This window comes from Bos indicus x Bos taurus, chromosome 8, assembly GCF_003369695.1.
Source record: "Bos indicus x Bos taurus breed Angus x Brahman F1 hybrid chromosome 8, Bos_hybrid_MaternalHap_v2.0, whole genome shotgun sequence".
NCBI classification, from domain to species: domain Eukaryota; kingdom Metazoa; phylum Chordata; class Mammalia; order Artiodactyla; family Bovidae; genus Bos; species Bos indicus x Bos taurus.
In genome coordinates, this window is record NC_040083.1 from 74604533 (window position 1) to 74618586 (window position 14054).

Consider the following 14054-nt stretch of genomic DNA (forward strand, 5'->3'; position numbering starts at 1 on the left):
CAACTCACTTCACACATTAGGCCCTGGTTTCTTCAACCACAAAGTGGTGATTGCCACTCCTGCCCAACTCTTCCAGGGCTTCCCAGGTGGCTCTGTGGTAGAGAATCTGCCTGATAATATAGGAGCTGCAGGAGACACAGGTTCAGTCCCTGGGCTGGCAAGATCCCCTGGGGGAAGAAATGGCAACCCACCCCAGTATTCTTGTCTGGAGAATCCCATGGACAGAGGAGCCTGGAGGGCTATAGTCCAGGGGGTTGCAAAGAGCTGGCACAACTAAATGACTGAACACATACACACACACATGGCTACTTCCCCTGCAAAATGCTGTACAGAAGTCAGGTTGGAGTGATATTTCATGATCATGATCACATCACTCATAATCGTTTTGAGAATGGCATTTCAGGGCACCCATGGGAGCTTTCAGATGACCTGTTTTGAACCTGGAGGGTCAGATGGTCTTTGTGGCCACACACCACTTGAGTTGGTAACTGCAGTTAAAGCCTGTCTGACCTCCCATTTCAGCCTTCTATCTTAGCAAATTAACTAAAACATTATCCTTAGGAGTCCTCTGTGTTTCCCTAACTAACCCAATTACTTTTTGTTTGGCAGACTTTATACAAATGGAAACACTTGAGAAATTTTAAAAATGTTTATGCTCAGTTCAACCCCAGTTCAAACGGTTGGGTGATCTCAAAGACCAGAAAAAAATCAAACATTTCCTAAAATAGTTTTTAAGTTTTTGTGCTCTGTTCTTCTGATCTCTTTAGCTTCTCTCTCTGTTTTCTCTCTCTCATTCAAAAGCAAGGTAAGAAATCAGCTCTCAAGAATCAGTTTCACCAAAAAGTTACTCTGCAGACCGTGTTAGGGGCTTCTTCTTCTTCTTTTTTTATTTATTGGACTGCACCGGGCCTTAGTTGTGACTTAGTTGCCCTCAGCACGTGGGGTCCTAGTTCCCCGACCAGGGATTGAACCCACAGACCCTGCATTGGAAAGCAGACTCTTAACCACTGGGTCACCAGGGAAGTCCCTGGATGCTTCTTGAAGGGAACAAAAAGAAATAGAGCAACAACATATGGTCTCCACATTGCTGTTCTATTAAACTTAGTCTCTCTCTCTTTGTCTCTTTCTCTCCTGTGAGAATTTTAAAAGATTTAACATGAGCCAAGTGAAATTTTGTGCATAATAACATCAGATCTGAGACACGCAGGCGTGCTCTGGTTTCCTGTTTCTTTTCTCCCTGTGCTGTTTCCACCGTGTCTGCTGTTGGTTCTGGGGTAGTAGCTTCTCCTCCATCTGCTCTCATCAAATCAGCCCTGTTACCTTATTCCTGGGAGGTTGTAAGGGAGCTGAGACCCTCTCAGGGTCTCACATCTCTGGGTCTCCAGAGAATAGGACTGCGCATCTCTGGGTCTGGGAGCATCTTTTATTAAAAAATATTGTTGATAGCACTGATCTCTGCCTTTCTATTCAGACAATGAGTGAAGGAAAAAGAAAAGGTAACATTTGATGTGGAATATTTCTTTGAATCATGGTTTTGCCATTCTACTCAAATAAGCTTTGAGGACCTATTTAAAATAAGGATGTACTCCCTTGTTTGTTTTATATCCTTTCTAAAGATGCTGCTGCCAGGAGGCTATGGTTCAGCTTTTCCTAATCTTAATGCAGTTTATATGTACTAAGTAGTCTTTAAGTATTTACGTGCTATCATCTCATTTAGTGATGGTTTTTTAATATGGAATAAATAGTGTGTCAAGGTGATTAAAAAGAAAACCCCATTCTGTCCAAAGTATTTAGTAAAAGTTATAGTTTCTTGACTTGTGACTTAAATAGCACTTAAAATGGGTTCACTATGGTATCATTAGAAACCTATAGGCATAAATATAACTTATTTGTACCATCATATCAGATCAGTTGCTCAGTCATGTCCGACTCTTTGCGACCCCATGAATTGCAGCACGCCAGGCCTCCCTGTCCATCACCAACTCCCAGAGTTCACCGAGACTCACGTCCATCGAGTCAGAGATGCCATCCAGCCATCTCATCCTCTGTCGTCCCCTTCTCCTCCTGCCCCCAATCCCTCCCAGCATCAGAGTCTTTTCCAATGAGATTTGTACCATAACTTGCACTAATCATGGCTATTGAACCTTTGAAATGTGGCCAGTTTGAATTGAGATTACTATAAGTAGAAAATGCCTTCCAGATTCCAAAGATTTAGTATGAAAAAAAGAATGTAAAATAGCTTCTTAATAATTCTTAATATTGATTACATATTAAAATTATTAATATTTTGATATATTAGGTTAAATATTAACGTTTCAGTTAACATTAAATTAAAATTAATATCAAATTAATTAATATTAAATAATGTTTAAAATTAACCTCACATATTCCTCTTTACTGGTTTTAATTTGGCTACTGTGCTGTGCTTAGTTAGTCATTCATGTCCAATTCTTTGTGACCCTGTGGACTGTAGCCTGCCAGGCTCCTATATCCATGGGGATTCTCCAGGCAAGAATATTGGAGTGGGTTGCCATCCCCTCCTCCAGGGGAATCTTCCCAACCCAGGAATTGAACCCAGGTCTCCTGCACTGCAGGCTACTAGAAAATTTTAATCATGTATGGTTTGAATTATATTTCTATTGGCTGGTATGGAGTAAGCCTTACCAGTCTTTCCTCTGATTATTTCTTTTGCCCTGATTATCCCATTGCTCCTATTTTATATATAAAATATGTATATTTTTTATATATCTGTTTTTTAATAATTTCATATATCTGGTTTTTTTAATGGGATTTTTTTTAACTGTTTATTTGGCGGGCGTGGGTCATGTCTAGTGGCATGTGGGTTGTTAGCTCCCTGACCAGGGGTCACACCCACACCCCTTGCATTGGAAGCACAGAGCTTTAACCAGTGGACCACCAAGAGAATCCCCTATATATCTGTTTCTTTCATAGGAAGTTTCCCCAAGGTAAGAGTGGGATATGGAATTCTTGACAACCAGTCAAGCTAACTGTATTCCTGGCCAACTTCTGTTAGTTCTGCATTCATGGGGTCTTTCAAATTCACGCTCTCTTTTATTCCTATGGGAAGCCTAGTAATTCAGTTGGTAAAGAATCTGCCTGCAATGCAGGAGACCCAGGTTTGATCCCTGGGTGAGGAAGATTCCCTGAAGAAGAAAATGGCAACCCACTCCAATATTCCTCCCTGGGAACTCCCATGGACAGAGGAGCCTGGCTGGCTACAGTCCATGGGATTGCAAAGAGTCAGACATGACTGAGCACACATGCATGTATCTGTCTAGGCTTCCTATTAGACCATAGTAATCTCCTGGAGTATTGGTTTTATGTTTTCTCTCCCCTAGTATGTGGCATGGAATTGCACTCAACACAGAGGAAACAGTGAGTGAAGGAAGGAAGGAAATATGACTGTGTTTTTAAAATCTAGAGAAAGATTATGCTATGCACTTATTCTAATCAAGATAGATATACTGCATGTAACATACATGAGGGCATGCTTGTGTGCATGTCTTTGTCGAAGGCAAGTAGGTGAGAAATACTGCAGTTATGGTTGCTGGGGAGAAGGGATAGTTAGGAACTTTGGGAAGGTCGTGTACACACTGCTATATTTAAAATGTATAACCAACAAGAACCTACTGTACAGCACAGGGAACTCTGCTCAATGTTATGCAGCAGCCTGGATGGGAGGGGAATTTGGGGGAAAACGGATGCCTGTATATGTAAGGCTGAGCCCCTTTGCTGTCCACCTGACACTACCGCAACATTGTTAATTGGTCATACCTCAATAAAAAATGTCTTTGGTTTTGTATTGGGGTATATAAAATAAATAAAAATTAAATTAAAAAAAAAAACATTGGACTGGAAAGTCAAGAAGGGTGGTTTAGTTTTAGGTCCTGTTGTCTATGCACTGCTGAAGTGAGATCATGTATGTGGCACTCCCCCACTCCGATCTACATTTTGATACATAAGATCCTTTCTGGTCCTTGCAGACTGTCTTCTTATGGGGTCTGTGTCTTGACACCTCTTCTTCCCACAGGGCAGTGGCCAGTTTGAATACTCCCTTCATGCCGTCAAATCCCAAAGTGTCCACCATGGAGATCATCAAGGCCACCCCCACCTTCAATTACCAGCTCTACTTCCAGGAACCAGTAAGTTCAGGGCCCTGCCAGCCCACCGAGGGTTTTGTTCTTTCTCCTTCCTCCCTCCTTCTCCCTGATGGTCTGATCTGTGTCTGCCCTCTTGAGTTTTCTGTGGCTTCAGTGAGAAAGGTGTTTCACAAGAAGGCTTAGGTGAAGCTGAGCTCAGCTGGTCCTTCCTGAGTGATGGCAATTCTGCATGTGTGTGTGTGTGTGTGTGTGTATTTGGGGTGTTGATGGAACAGCAGTGTGGTGGATGGGGTTCTCCTGCTTCTCTGAAATGGGGAAGCAGGGGGCTTGAGCATTCGTTTGGAGCCACCTCTTCTTAGTTCTCTGGCTAAGCAGCTGGTGAAACTCACCTCTAGTTGTGAACACCTCCTGGCTTCCTGCCTGGGACCTGATATTTCTGTGTACTGAGGAGTGATGTTTGTAGTTACAGACAGCACTGGAGCCTAAAAGATGGAGCCCCTGCAGATGTCCTTTGAGAGATGTGGGAGGCTTCTAGGTATCACCTGTGTGCCTCAAAGCCTAGGATGCCTTTCAGAGTTGCCTCCCAGGGTTTGGGTGCTGTGTGATCCATGTGGCTGCTTTCTACCTGTCCCTGGATTCCCTGAAAGCAACATCGTCCAGCCGGCCTGTCCCCCTGAAGCTGCCCTCATCTGATCCTTCTCCGTTTGTGGGCTCTGCACTCTGATGCCCAGCTATGTCTGGGTAATTCCAGAAAGGATAAAAATGCTCCCTAACACTCCAAAGAGAGAAGGATGGATCGAGTCTATTGATAAAGATCATGACAGCATCTCACCACATCTATCATCCAGCCTTTGCCTGTCTGCTACTCATGTGTGTGTGTTTGTGTGCGCGCGTGTGCATGTGTGTGCTCAGTCACTAAGTTGTATCCGACTGTTTGCAACCCTATGGACTATAGCCTGTCAGGCTCCTCTGTCCATCAGATTTCCCAGGCAAGGAAACTGGAGTGGGTTGCCATTCCCTTCTCCAGAGGATCTTCCTGACCCAAGGATCTAACCCACGTCTCCTGGATCAGGAAGATCCCCTGGAGTTAGAAATGGCAACCCACTCCAGTATCCTTGCCTGGGAAATTCCGTGGACAGAGGAGCCTGGCAGACTACAGTCCGTGGGGTTCCAGAGGGAGACACAACTGAACATGCGCACACGCATGCAGTATCCCATTGTGTATTTGGCTCATGCATTCTTCCCTTGATGGACGCTTGGGTTGCAACTCCTGCTGTTTGGGTGCCTATTGGGCCAGGTAGTTCTGTTTGCATCATCACGTGGCCTTCTCTCCCATCTCTTCAGCTGAGCTGGCTCGAGGAGTCTTTCTCAGTGGCCAGAGACCAGATCCTCGACTGGGTCAGGATGCTGACCTTGCCTTGTTTGTCTTCAAAGCCCTCACACCTCCTCTTCAGCCACACTCAGAGGGAATTTGGACTTTATCTGTGCATCCTGTGCATCCAAGCAGGGAGGGGAGGGGCAACCCAGGATAAGCTCAAGGTCAGAGTGACCTCAGGGGAGGGGGAACGATGCTTACTAATAGCAGCCATTGTAGAGCAATGATTTTTGTTTCAAAGGTTATTACAGTCATTGTGGAAAAAATCAGTACCTTTATTGTTCTGTGGTCACTGTTTGGGGCTGGCTTTGTTCTTAAGGACAAAGCTTCTTGGCAGGGAAGTGTTCTATATTCAAATTAGTGATCTGACTACTAGAAGACCAGACTGAGTGAATTCGTATCTGGGCCTGGTAGGATGCGCCCCAAGCTGGGTCTTAAGGAGAAACCATGGTGGCTGATGAGTCCCTCCAGCCTGTATACTCCCTGCTCAGTGAGGAAATGGACAAGCCCTGTATGCTTCTGTCTCTACACTCAGTTTTCTTATTTGAAAAAGGTGGGTCTGGTTGGATAGTTTTCATCCAGGTGATAGCTTTAAAGATAAGCTGAATTCAGGCCAATAAATAAAACACAACATAAAGCAAGTCTTTGATTCAGGGGTGGGCACTGGGAGCCCTGGGCTTCCCATGTGGCACTAGAGGTAAAGAACCTGCCTGCCAGTGCAGGAGATGTAAGAGACTCAGGTTTGAACCCTGGGTCAGGAAGATCCCCTGGAGGAGGGCAAGGCAACGCACTCCAGTATTCTTGCCTGGAGAATCCCATGGACAGAGGAGCCTGGCGGGCTACCATCATAGGGTTGCAAAGAGTTGGACACGACTGAGTGACTCAGCATGCATGCAGGCACTGGGAGCCCCTCTTTCCCACCCTTTACCTACCCTGCACCACCACCACCACCCTCCTGTCTCCCTACCACAGCTGCCACCTCTCTCCAGCCTGCAGGTGGCGTCTGTGAGCTCTCAGGTGTCCAGACTCCTGTCCCCAGCCCTCCCACCTCAAGTTCTTCGGAGCACCTCGAAATGTAGCTTAGACAAACGCCACGTTGAGATCCAGCTCTTTGAACCGTTAGCCAACATGTACTGTTCTGTCCTGGGAACTCGCCAAGTCTGGTGGAAACTCAAATCAAAAGCTGTGTTTTTCTTCTCAGGGAAGGGATTATGACCTTCACCTTTTTGTAGGAGGAAAAGGAGGAGGAGGAGAAGGCAGTGGCAGCTCAGGACAGCAAAGACAAATAGAATCTAGGTGACTTCAGTACGACCTGTTCCATTTGTTTTTAATCTTAAGATTCTGACCCTGGGGACATCTCAGCACGTCCAGTGTGTCCTGTTAACCCTGCCCTCTCCCAACCCCAACACTGCTTCCTCTTTATTTCTCCTTAGCAATGTATTTATATTTTATTTCTTTGGAGAAGATTTCATGGTGCCCAGGGGTGTCCATGTGTGTGTGTGTAAAACCATAGCTATGGGCAAATTTCAAGCACCAAACACACTTTCAGGTGTTTAACCAGCTGAGAAACTAGGGAATAAAGATAAAATGTGGGGGAAAATTATAGGTAATTAAGAGAGATGGTTTTGAGATAGAAGGAAGGAACCTTGACATCCACATCCACATTACTATCTACATCCACATTACCCTTGATGTTTAGAATCTTTCTTAATCCCTGATGCTGCTGCTGCTGCTAAGTCGCTTCAGTCATGTCCGACTCTGTGACCCCATAGATGGCAGCCCCCCAGGCTCCCCCATCCCTGGGATTCTCCAGGCAAGAACACTGGAGTGGGTTGCCATTTCCTTCTCCAATGCATGAAAGTGAAAAGGGAAAGTGAAGTCGCTCAGTCGTGTCCAACTCTTCTCGACCCCATGGACTGCAGCCTACCAGGCTCCTCCGTCCATGGGATTTTCCAGGCAAGAGTACTGGAGTGGGGTGCTATCGCCTTCTCCGTCTTAATCTCTAGAACACAGTAATTCCTTGAGCTACAGAGACTGCTTGTGGTTTGTTACATCATTTATTCTTTAGGTATTTCATGCTTGCTATCTGAAAAAAAAGTACCGAGTTGTCTAAAATAAAAAGTCAGATCCCGCTTCACTTCTGTAGAACTAGCTACTATGAATAGCTTGATGAGTATTTCCCAGATGTTTTAAAACTATGCTTTTAAGTGTACTTAAGCATATTGTTGTTCCCTCTCTCAGTCATGTACGACTCTTTGTGACCCCATGGACTGCAACACTCCAGGCTCCACTGTCCTTCACTATCTCCCGAAGTTTGCTCAAACTCACGTCCATTGAGTCAGTGATGCCAGTGATGCCATCCAACCATCTCGTTCTCTCTTGCTCCCTTCTCCTCCTGTCCTGAATCTTTCCCAGCATCAGGGTCTTTTCCAGTGAGTCATCTCTTCCCATCAGGTGACCAAAGTATTGGAGCTTCAGTGTCAATCCTTCCAGTGAATATTCAGGGTTGATTTCCTTTAGGATTGACTGGTTTGATCTCCTCGCTGTCTGAGGGACTCTCAAGAGTCTTTTCCATCACCACAGTTCGAAAGCATCAATTCTTTGGCGCTCAGCCTACTTTATGGTCCAACTCTCACATCTGTACTTGACTAGTAGAAAAACTATACAGACCTTTGTTGGCAAAGTAATGCCTCTGGTTTTCAGTACATTGTCTGGGTTTGTCCACCATGGAAGTCCCAGAAATGCAAAATCTTATTCGAGTCAAAGTGAGGACTGTAATCCAGAAACAGTCTCTCAGAAAATTCTGAGAACTGTCCTACTGATTAGAGGTCTAGACACAGTTACACTTTTTGAGACAGAGGGCTGTATATTAAATGATGTCTTATCAACAGTTTACACAATCTAGTGAGTCATCATGGTTCATCATGGCCCCTTACAAGGTCAAGGTTTTCTTTTAAGGAGTTGTCTTGTTGATGTGAGAAGAATGTTGTTCTTTATGGTTGAGCAGGTATTTCTGCTGATGGGGGTTTGTTCCATGTCTAATGCAGATACACAGTGCACAGTGTTGGGGGAGAGGAGGCTGAAAGTCACAGAAAAAAATTTTATGTCTAAATTATTCTTGTCCTGCCATCAGTTCAGTTCAGTTCAGTCGCTCAGTCGTGTCCGACTCTTTGCGACCCCATGAACTGCAGCACTCCAGGCCTCCCTGTCCATCGCCAACTCCAGGAGTCCACCCAAACCCATGTCCATCGAGTCGGTGATGCCATCCAACCATCTCATCCTCTGTCGTCCCCTTCTCCTGCTCTCAATCTTTCCCAGCATCAGAGTCTTTCAAATGAGTCAGCTCTTCGCATCAGGTGGCCAAAGTATTGGAGTTTCAGCTTCAACATCAGTCCTTCCAATGAACACCCAGGACTGACCTCCTTTAGGATGGACTGGGTGGATCTCCTTGCAGTCCAAGGGACTCTCAAGAGTCTTCTCCAACACCACAGTTCAAAAGCATCCATTCTTCGGCACTCAGCTCTCTTTATAGTCCAACTCTCACATCCATACATGACCACTGGAAAAACCATAGCCTTGACCAGACAGACCTTTGTTGGCAAAGTAATGTCTCTGCTTTTCAATATGCTGTCCAGGTTGGTCATAACTTTTCTTCCAAGGAGTAAGCGTCTTTTAATTTCATAGCTGCAATCACCATCTGCAGTGATTTTGGAGCCCAGAAAAATAAAATCAGCCACTGTTTCCCCATCTATTTGCCATGAAGTGATGGGGTCGGATGCCATAATCTTAGTTTTCTGAATGTTGAGTTTTAAGCCAACTTTTTCACTCTCCTCTTTCACTTTTATCAAGAAGCTCTTTAGTTCTTCTTCACTTCCTGCCATAAAATCTGCATTTTCTTTCACTTTCTTTGGTGAATAGGAGCTTACAGTAGAGGGCAAAGAAATAAAAGCCACAATCCATGTGGTCATTTAGAAGACATTCCCACCAAAGACAATTCTTATGCAATCAAATAACTTTTAACTGTTAGGTAGTTAGAATAGGAAAAAGGAGTCCAAAATGGTGGTGGCTAAAAGACAAAGAAAGGGAAAAGCCCTTGAAAATGGAACAAAAGAAAATCCAAGTCACTTTTAACTATGGAGGTAATAATAACAACAATAATAATCACCATTTATTGGCATCTCTCCTACGTATACTCTTCCAGGCATGATCAGAAACAGGCATTATCTCCTGTTATCCTTATAAAACTCCCATTTTACAGATGAGGAAACTGAGGCTCTGGAAGATTAAGTTGCCCAGTTAATAAGGAGAAGTAGTGGGGCTGCCCTGGTGGCTCAGACAGATAAGAATCTGCCTGCAATACAGGAGACCCAAATTCTATCCCTGGATTGGGAAGATCCACTGGAGAGGGGAATGGCAACCCACTCCAGTGTTCTTGCCTGGAGAACTGCACAGACAGAGGAGCCTGGAGGGCTACAGTCCATGGGGTTGCAAACAGTTGGACCCAACTAAGTGATTAGCACTTGCAGTGGGGCTTGAAACCTTGTTTGTTAGATTCCAAAGTTCATCCTTTAATTCTTCTGATCAGGAGCACAAAGGGAGGAGCCCCATACAGTGGACTAACAGGAGGCTTGTCATTGGTCTGTGGGACTTAAAAATAGAGTAACACCTTTTGTAAATTACAGAGAGCCCGAGAATATCAACAGACCACACCACCAGAGTACAAATGCTCTTATCTCCCCTTCTGGCCCTCACCTTTGTCCTCATCACCCCTGTTGATCTGATATGCTTTCATGTGGGTGGACAGACTTATTTACCTTTGTGTTCTCTTTGATTTTCTGGTTGACCCTTTTGATATTCATTTGCTCTTTTACGGACTGTTTGAGCTCTGCAGCCTGTCCAGACCTCTGACCCCGTGGAGATTCCTCCACATGCTGAGACATATCCCAAGCTCATGAACACCAAGCTGTTTCCCAGATGGGGGCTGTTCACAATAAATAAGAATGATGGGGCTTCCCTACTGGCTCAGTGGTAAAGAATCCACTTGCCAATGCAGGAGACACAGGTTCGACCCTGATCCAGGAAGATCCCACATGCTGCAGAGCAGCTAAGCGCATGGGCCACAACTACTGACCCAGCACTTTAGAGCCTGGGAGCCGCAACCGCTGAACCCACATGCTGCAAGCGTGGAAGCTTGGGCGCCCTAGAGCCTGTGCTCCACACAAGAGAAGCCACCACGATGAGAAGCCTATACACTGCCACAGGAGAGTAGCCTCTGGGGGCTTGTCGCAACTAGAGAAAAGCCTGAGCAGCAATGAAGACCCAGCACAGTCAAAAATAAAATAAATAAATAAGAGAGCAAAGAAACCAATAAAAAGAAAAAAGAAGAAGAAGAATGATGACCTGTGGTAACATGTGGGGCCTTTATTGAGCACATAAAATGCACTGCCTTCCATGGCTATTTCTGGCCCCAACATTCATCACATCACTGAAGGCCACGATTGATTCTCCATCGTGATGGAATCCTATGCTTGTCAAAGGATTGTGATTAACATGCCAACATTGCTTTCATCAGAAAACCTCAAACTGCTGACGCAGCGCTGCTTGATGATAAATGTTTCCTTGCCTGTAGTGCCGCTCTCTTGTAAATCCAGAGCTCTCATGATATGCAACCTACAGAATAAACAAGTGCAGGGTAGCAGGACCTCTTTAAGTGTGCAGGGTCTGAGGGCCACCAGCACCCTTTGCCAGCTTGGCTTACAGGACCCCCTTCTTAAAACAGAGCAGGACCCTATTAGGGTCCTTGCCCCAAGCCCACCCATATCATCTGCCAGCCTTTTGTCTGTGGAAAACTGTAGTCAGAGAATAAGTTTAATCAGACAAGTAAGAAACAGTTAAAACAAAGGAAAAGAGTCAAAAGAAACCAAATAACAGTAATGTACTCATTAAGCATAGTTGAGGACCTTTAGTTCTTTCTCAAGGGCTATAGATAATATTCTGAGTCATCTCCTGTTAAGTTGTCTTGTAGATACTGAAATCCCAGGTTGAAGATGTTAACTACATGATGACCAAACTATAGCCATGACATAAGCTGCCACAATTCCAAGAACTGAGCTCAAAGAAATGGAAACAAATGGACCCTGGAACTGACTGTACCTAAAACAATCAAGATGATGCTGGTTGGACCACCGATGACCAATTTGAAAGGTGACTGTCAGAGCTGACTGTGCTGTTTCTGCATATAGTTCCCCCACCTTCTGTCTATAAAAGCTCTTGCCCACTGGTTGCCAGTGGGGGTGGGGGAGTCAGCCTTTGGACAGACATCTGCCACCCTCCCTCTCCAGTTGTCAACATCTGAAATGAAGCAAACTTTCCTTTCCACCAATCTGGCCTGTTTATTGGCTTTTGAGCAGCAAGCAGCCAGACCCCACACCCTCCTTTCGGCAACACTCTCTGGGAATGTTACTAGCAGGAGACGAATAAACCTTTCACCACATCCAGCTTCTGGTCCATCCAGGACCAGTCACAGATGCCCCCGGAGTGGATGTTTTCCTGCTTTCTCAGGGTGGACCACGGAGAGCACATGAAAGACCCTGTAGGATCCAGGAAGAGCAGAGCTGTTTTATTGTGATGAGGGATGTGGGGCTTCAAGGAGAAGGCAGGGTTTGGTACAGGGTTTGATTTGGCCTGGAAATGACCAAAGAATCAGATATGGATGAAAGAGTCCAAGGTACAACTTGACCTCCCATGTGGCGGGAAGAACTGGGAGCACAAATGATATGCATCCCAGCTCCTTAGCCAAAGACACCTTACTGTCCTGTTCTTGGGGAGACAACCTGGGTCCAAATCAAAGGAGTTGGTTTTGACGTTACCATGGCAATTCGAGACCCGTGGATGGAACCGCCCTTGGCTTCTAGGCCTCCTCCAAACCCTCCTCTTCCCCTCACCACCCTTCAGCCCCCAACACTTCATTCCTGCCCCAGTCTATAATAATAAAGTGATTATTATAAGAACTACATTCTCGTTGTAAAAATTTAGAATAAGAGAAAAAAAGTGATAGCCATAAACCTATCTCCCAGGTTCAGGGTGGGGTGGAGGGGACCTCTGTCAGAATCTCATATTTTATTTGAAGCTTTAAAAAAAAATGTTTTCAATATGAAAATTCAAAATCATGCACTTCTGACGAATCTTGGGCTGAATGGGACAGAGGTCATGGGCTTCTTGCTTTGGGTCAGATAGGTTTCCGAGATCTCTGCCGCATCTTTCATTTTGTTTCTTGATTGTTTTAGGGAGTGGCTGAGGCTGAACTGGAAAAGAACCTGAGTCGGACTTTCAAAAGCTTCTTCAGATCAAATGATGAGGTGAGGAATGCGGGGCGTGGGGTGGGTTTTCAGCAGAAAGTGGGAGCTGCAGGGGTGCAGGTCCCCAGATGCCTCCCGCGGGAGGATGCGGGGATGGGAGGATGGGGGTGTCAGGGTCTGGCAGTTAGCAACTGGCCTTCTTTTCTTTGACTTCTGTGGTCAGGGTGATTGGGGTCCTCACTCCCACTGGTCCCTTCATTATAATGGGGAAAGGTCTGGTCCTGACTGAAACACACCAGGAAGGCTTTGAAACATATGTATATATAGATGAGATGGTTGGATGGCATCACCGACTTGATGGACATGAGTTTGAGCAAGCTCTAGGAGCTGGTCAAACAGGGTTGGTCAGACAGGGAAGCCTAGTGTGCTACAGTCCACAGGGTCTCAAAGAGTCGGACACGACTGAGTAACTGAACTGAACTGATCATAATGGTGACAGTTAAGAAATTATTACCATTATCATTTTCATATGCATGATTGCTTATGAAGGTACAGAATGAGTTGATGCTTCTAACTCTTTTCTGGAGCAACGCAAGAGCCCAGACTGCTTTATCGTGGTAATCCCACTGTCCCGTCTTATGTGTTAGGAGTCACTGTTGCTTTGCCTGGTCAGTGCCTGCTCAGATGTCCCGATTTTTGCCAGTTTCTTTGCTGAGTACTTCTGGCACCTCACTCTTTGATATTCAGTTCAGTTTCTTTCTTCCTGAAGTACCTTCTTTTGTAGTTTTTTCAATAAGTTTGTTAGGAATAAACTCATCATATTTTGGCCTAGAAAATATCTTTATTTTGCTCTTAGGCCCGAGGAACAGTTTATCAGAGCATTCTAGGTTGACAATTATTTTCTTCTAGAAACTTCTATCACTGATTGTAAGAAATCGGTCTCAAGTCTACCTTCTGTGTATTATTTGTCTTTTAGTCATGTCTGATCCACAGTTTAACCCATCTTTGAGGTTTTAATTTCAGTGAACAGTTTTTTTTTTTTTTAATTTTTGAAAGTTGTATTTGATTATTTTTCAAAGCATTCAGATCTCTGTCCATAGAGTCTTGGTTCTAGTCTTGTTGTTCTGTTCCTTCTTCTATCTTAGTCTGACTCCACGTGACCCCATGGTCTGTCCATGGAATTCTCCAGGCAAGAATACTGGAGAGGGTTGCCATTGCCTTCTCCAGGGGATCTTCCCCACCTGGGTATTGAATCTGGGT

General features: G+C 44.9%; 1 protein-coding gene across 3 annotated transcripts in view; it reads left to right on the forward strand.

The window, feature by feature from the left end:
* Positions 1–14054, forward strand: part of EPHX2 (epoxide hydrolase 2) — a 71209-nt gene that overhangs the window by 47435 nt on the left and 9720 nt on the right. For all 3 annotated transcript variants that reach the window (XM_027549991.1, XM_027549992.1, XM_027549993.1), the window contains 2 exons: positions 4052–4163; positions 12783–12854. In XM_027549991.1, the coding sequence (XP_027405792.1) occupies positions 4052–4163; positions 12783–12854 (184 nt within the window). The remainder of the gene's footprint in view (positions 1–4051; positions 4164–12782; positions 12855–14054) is intronic.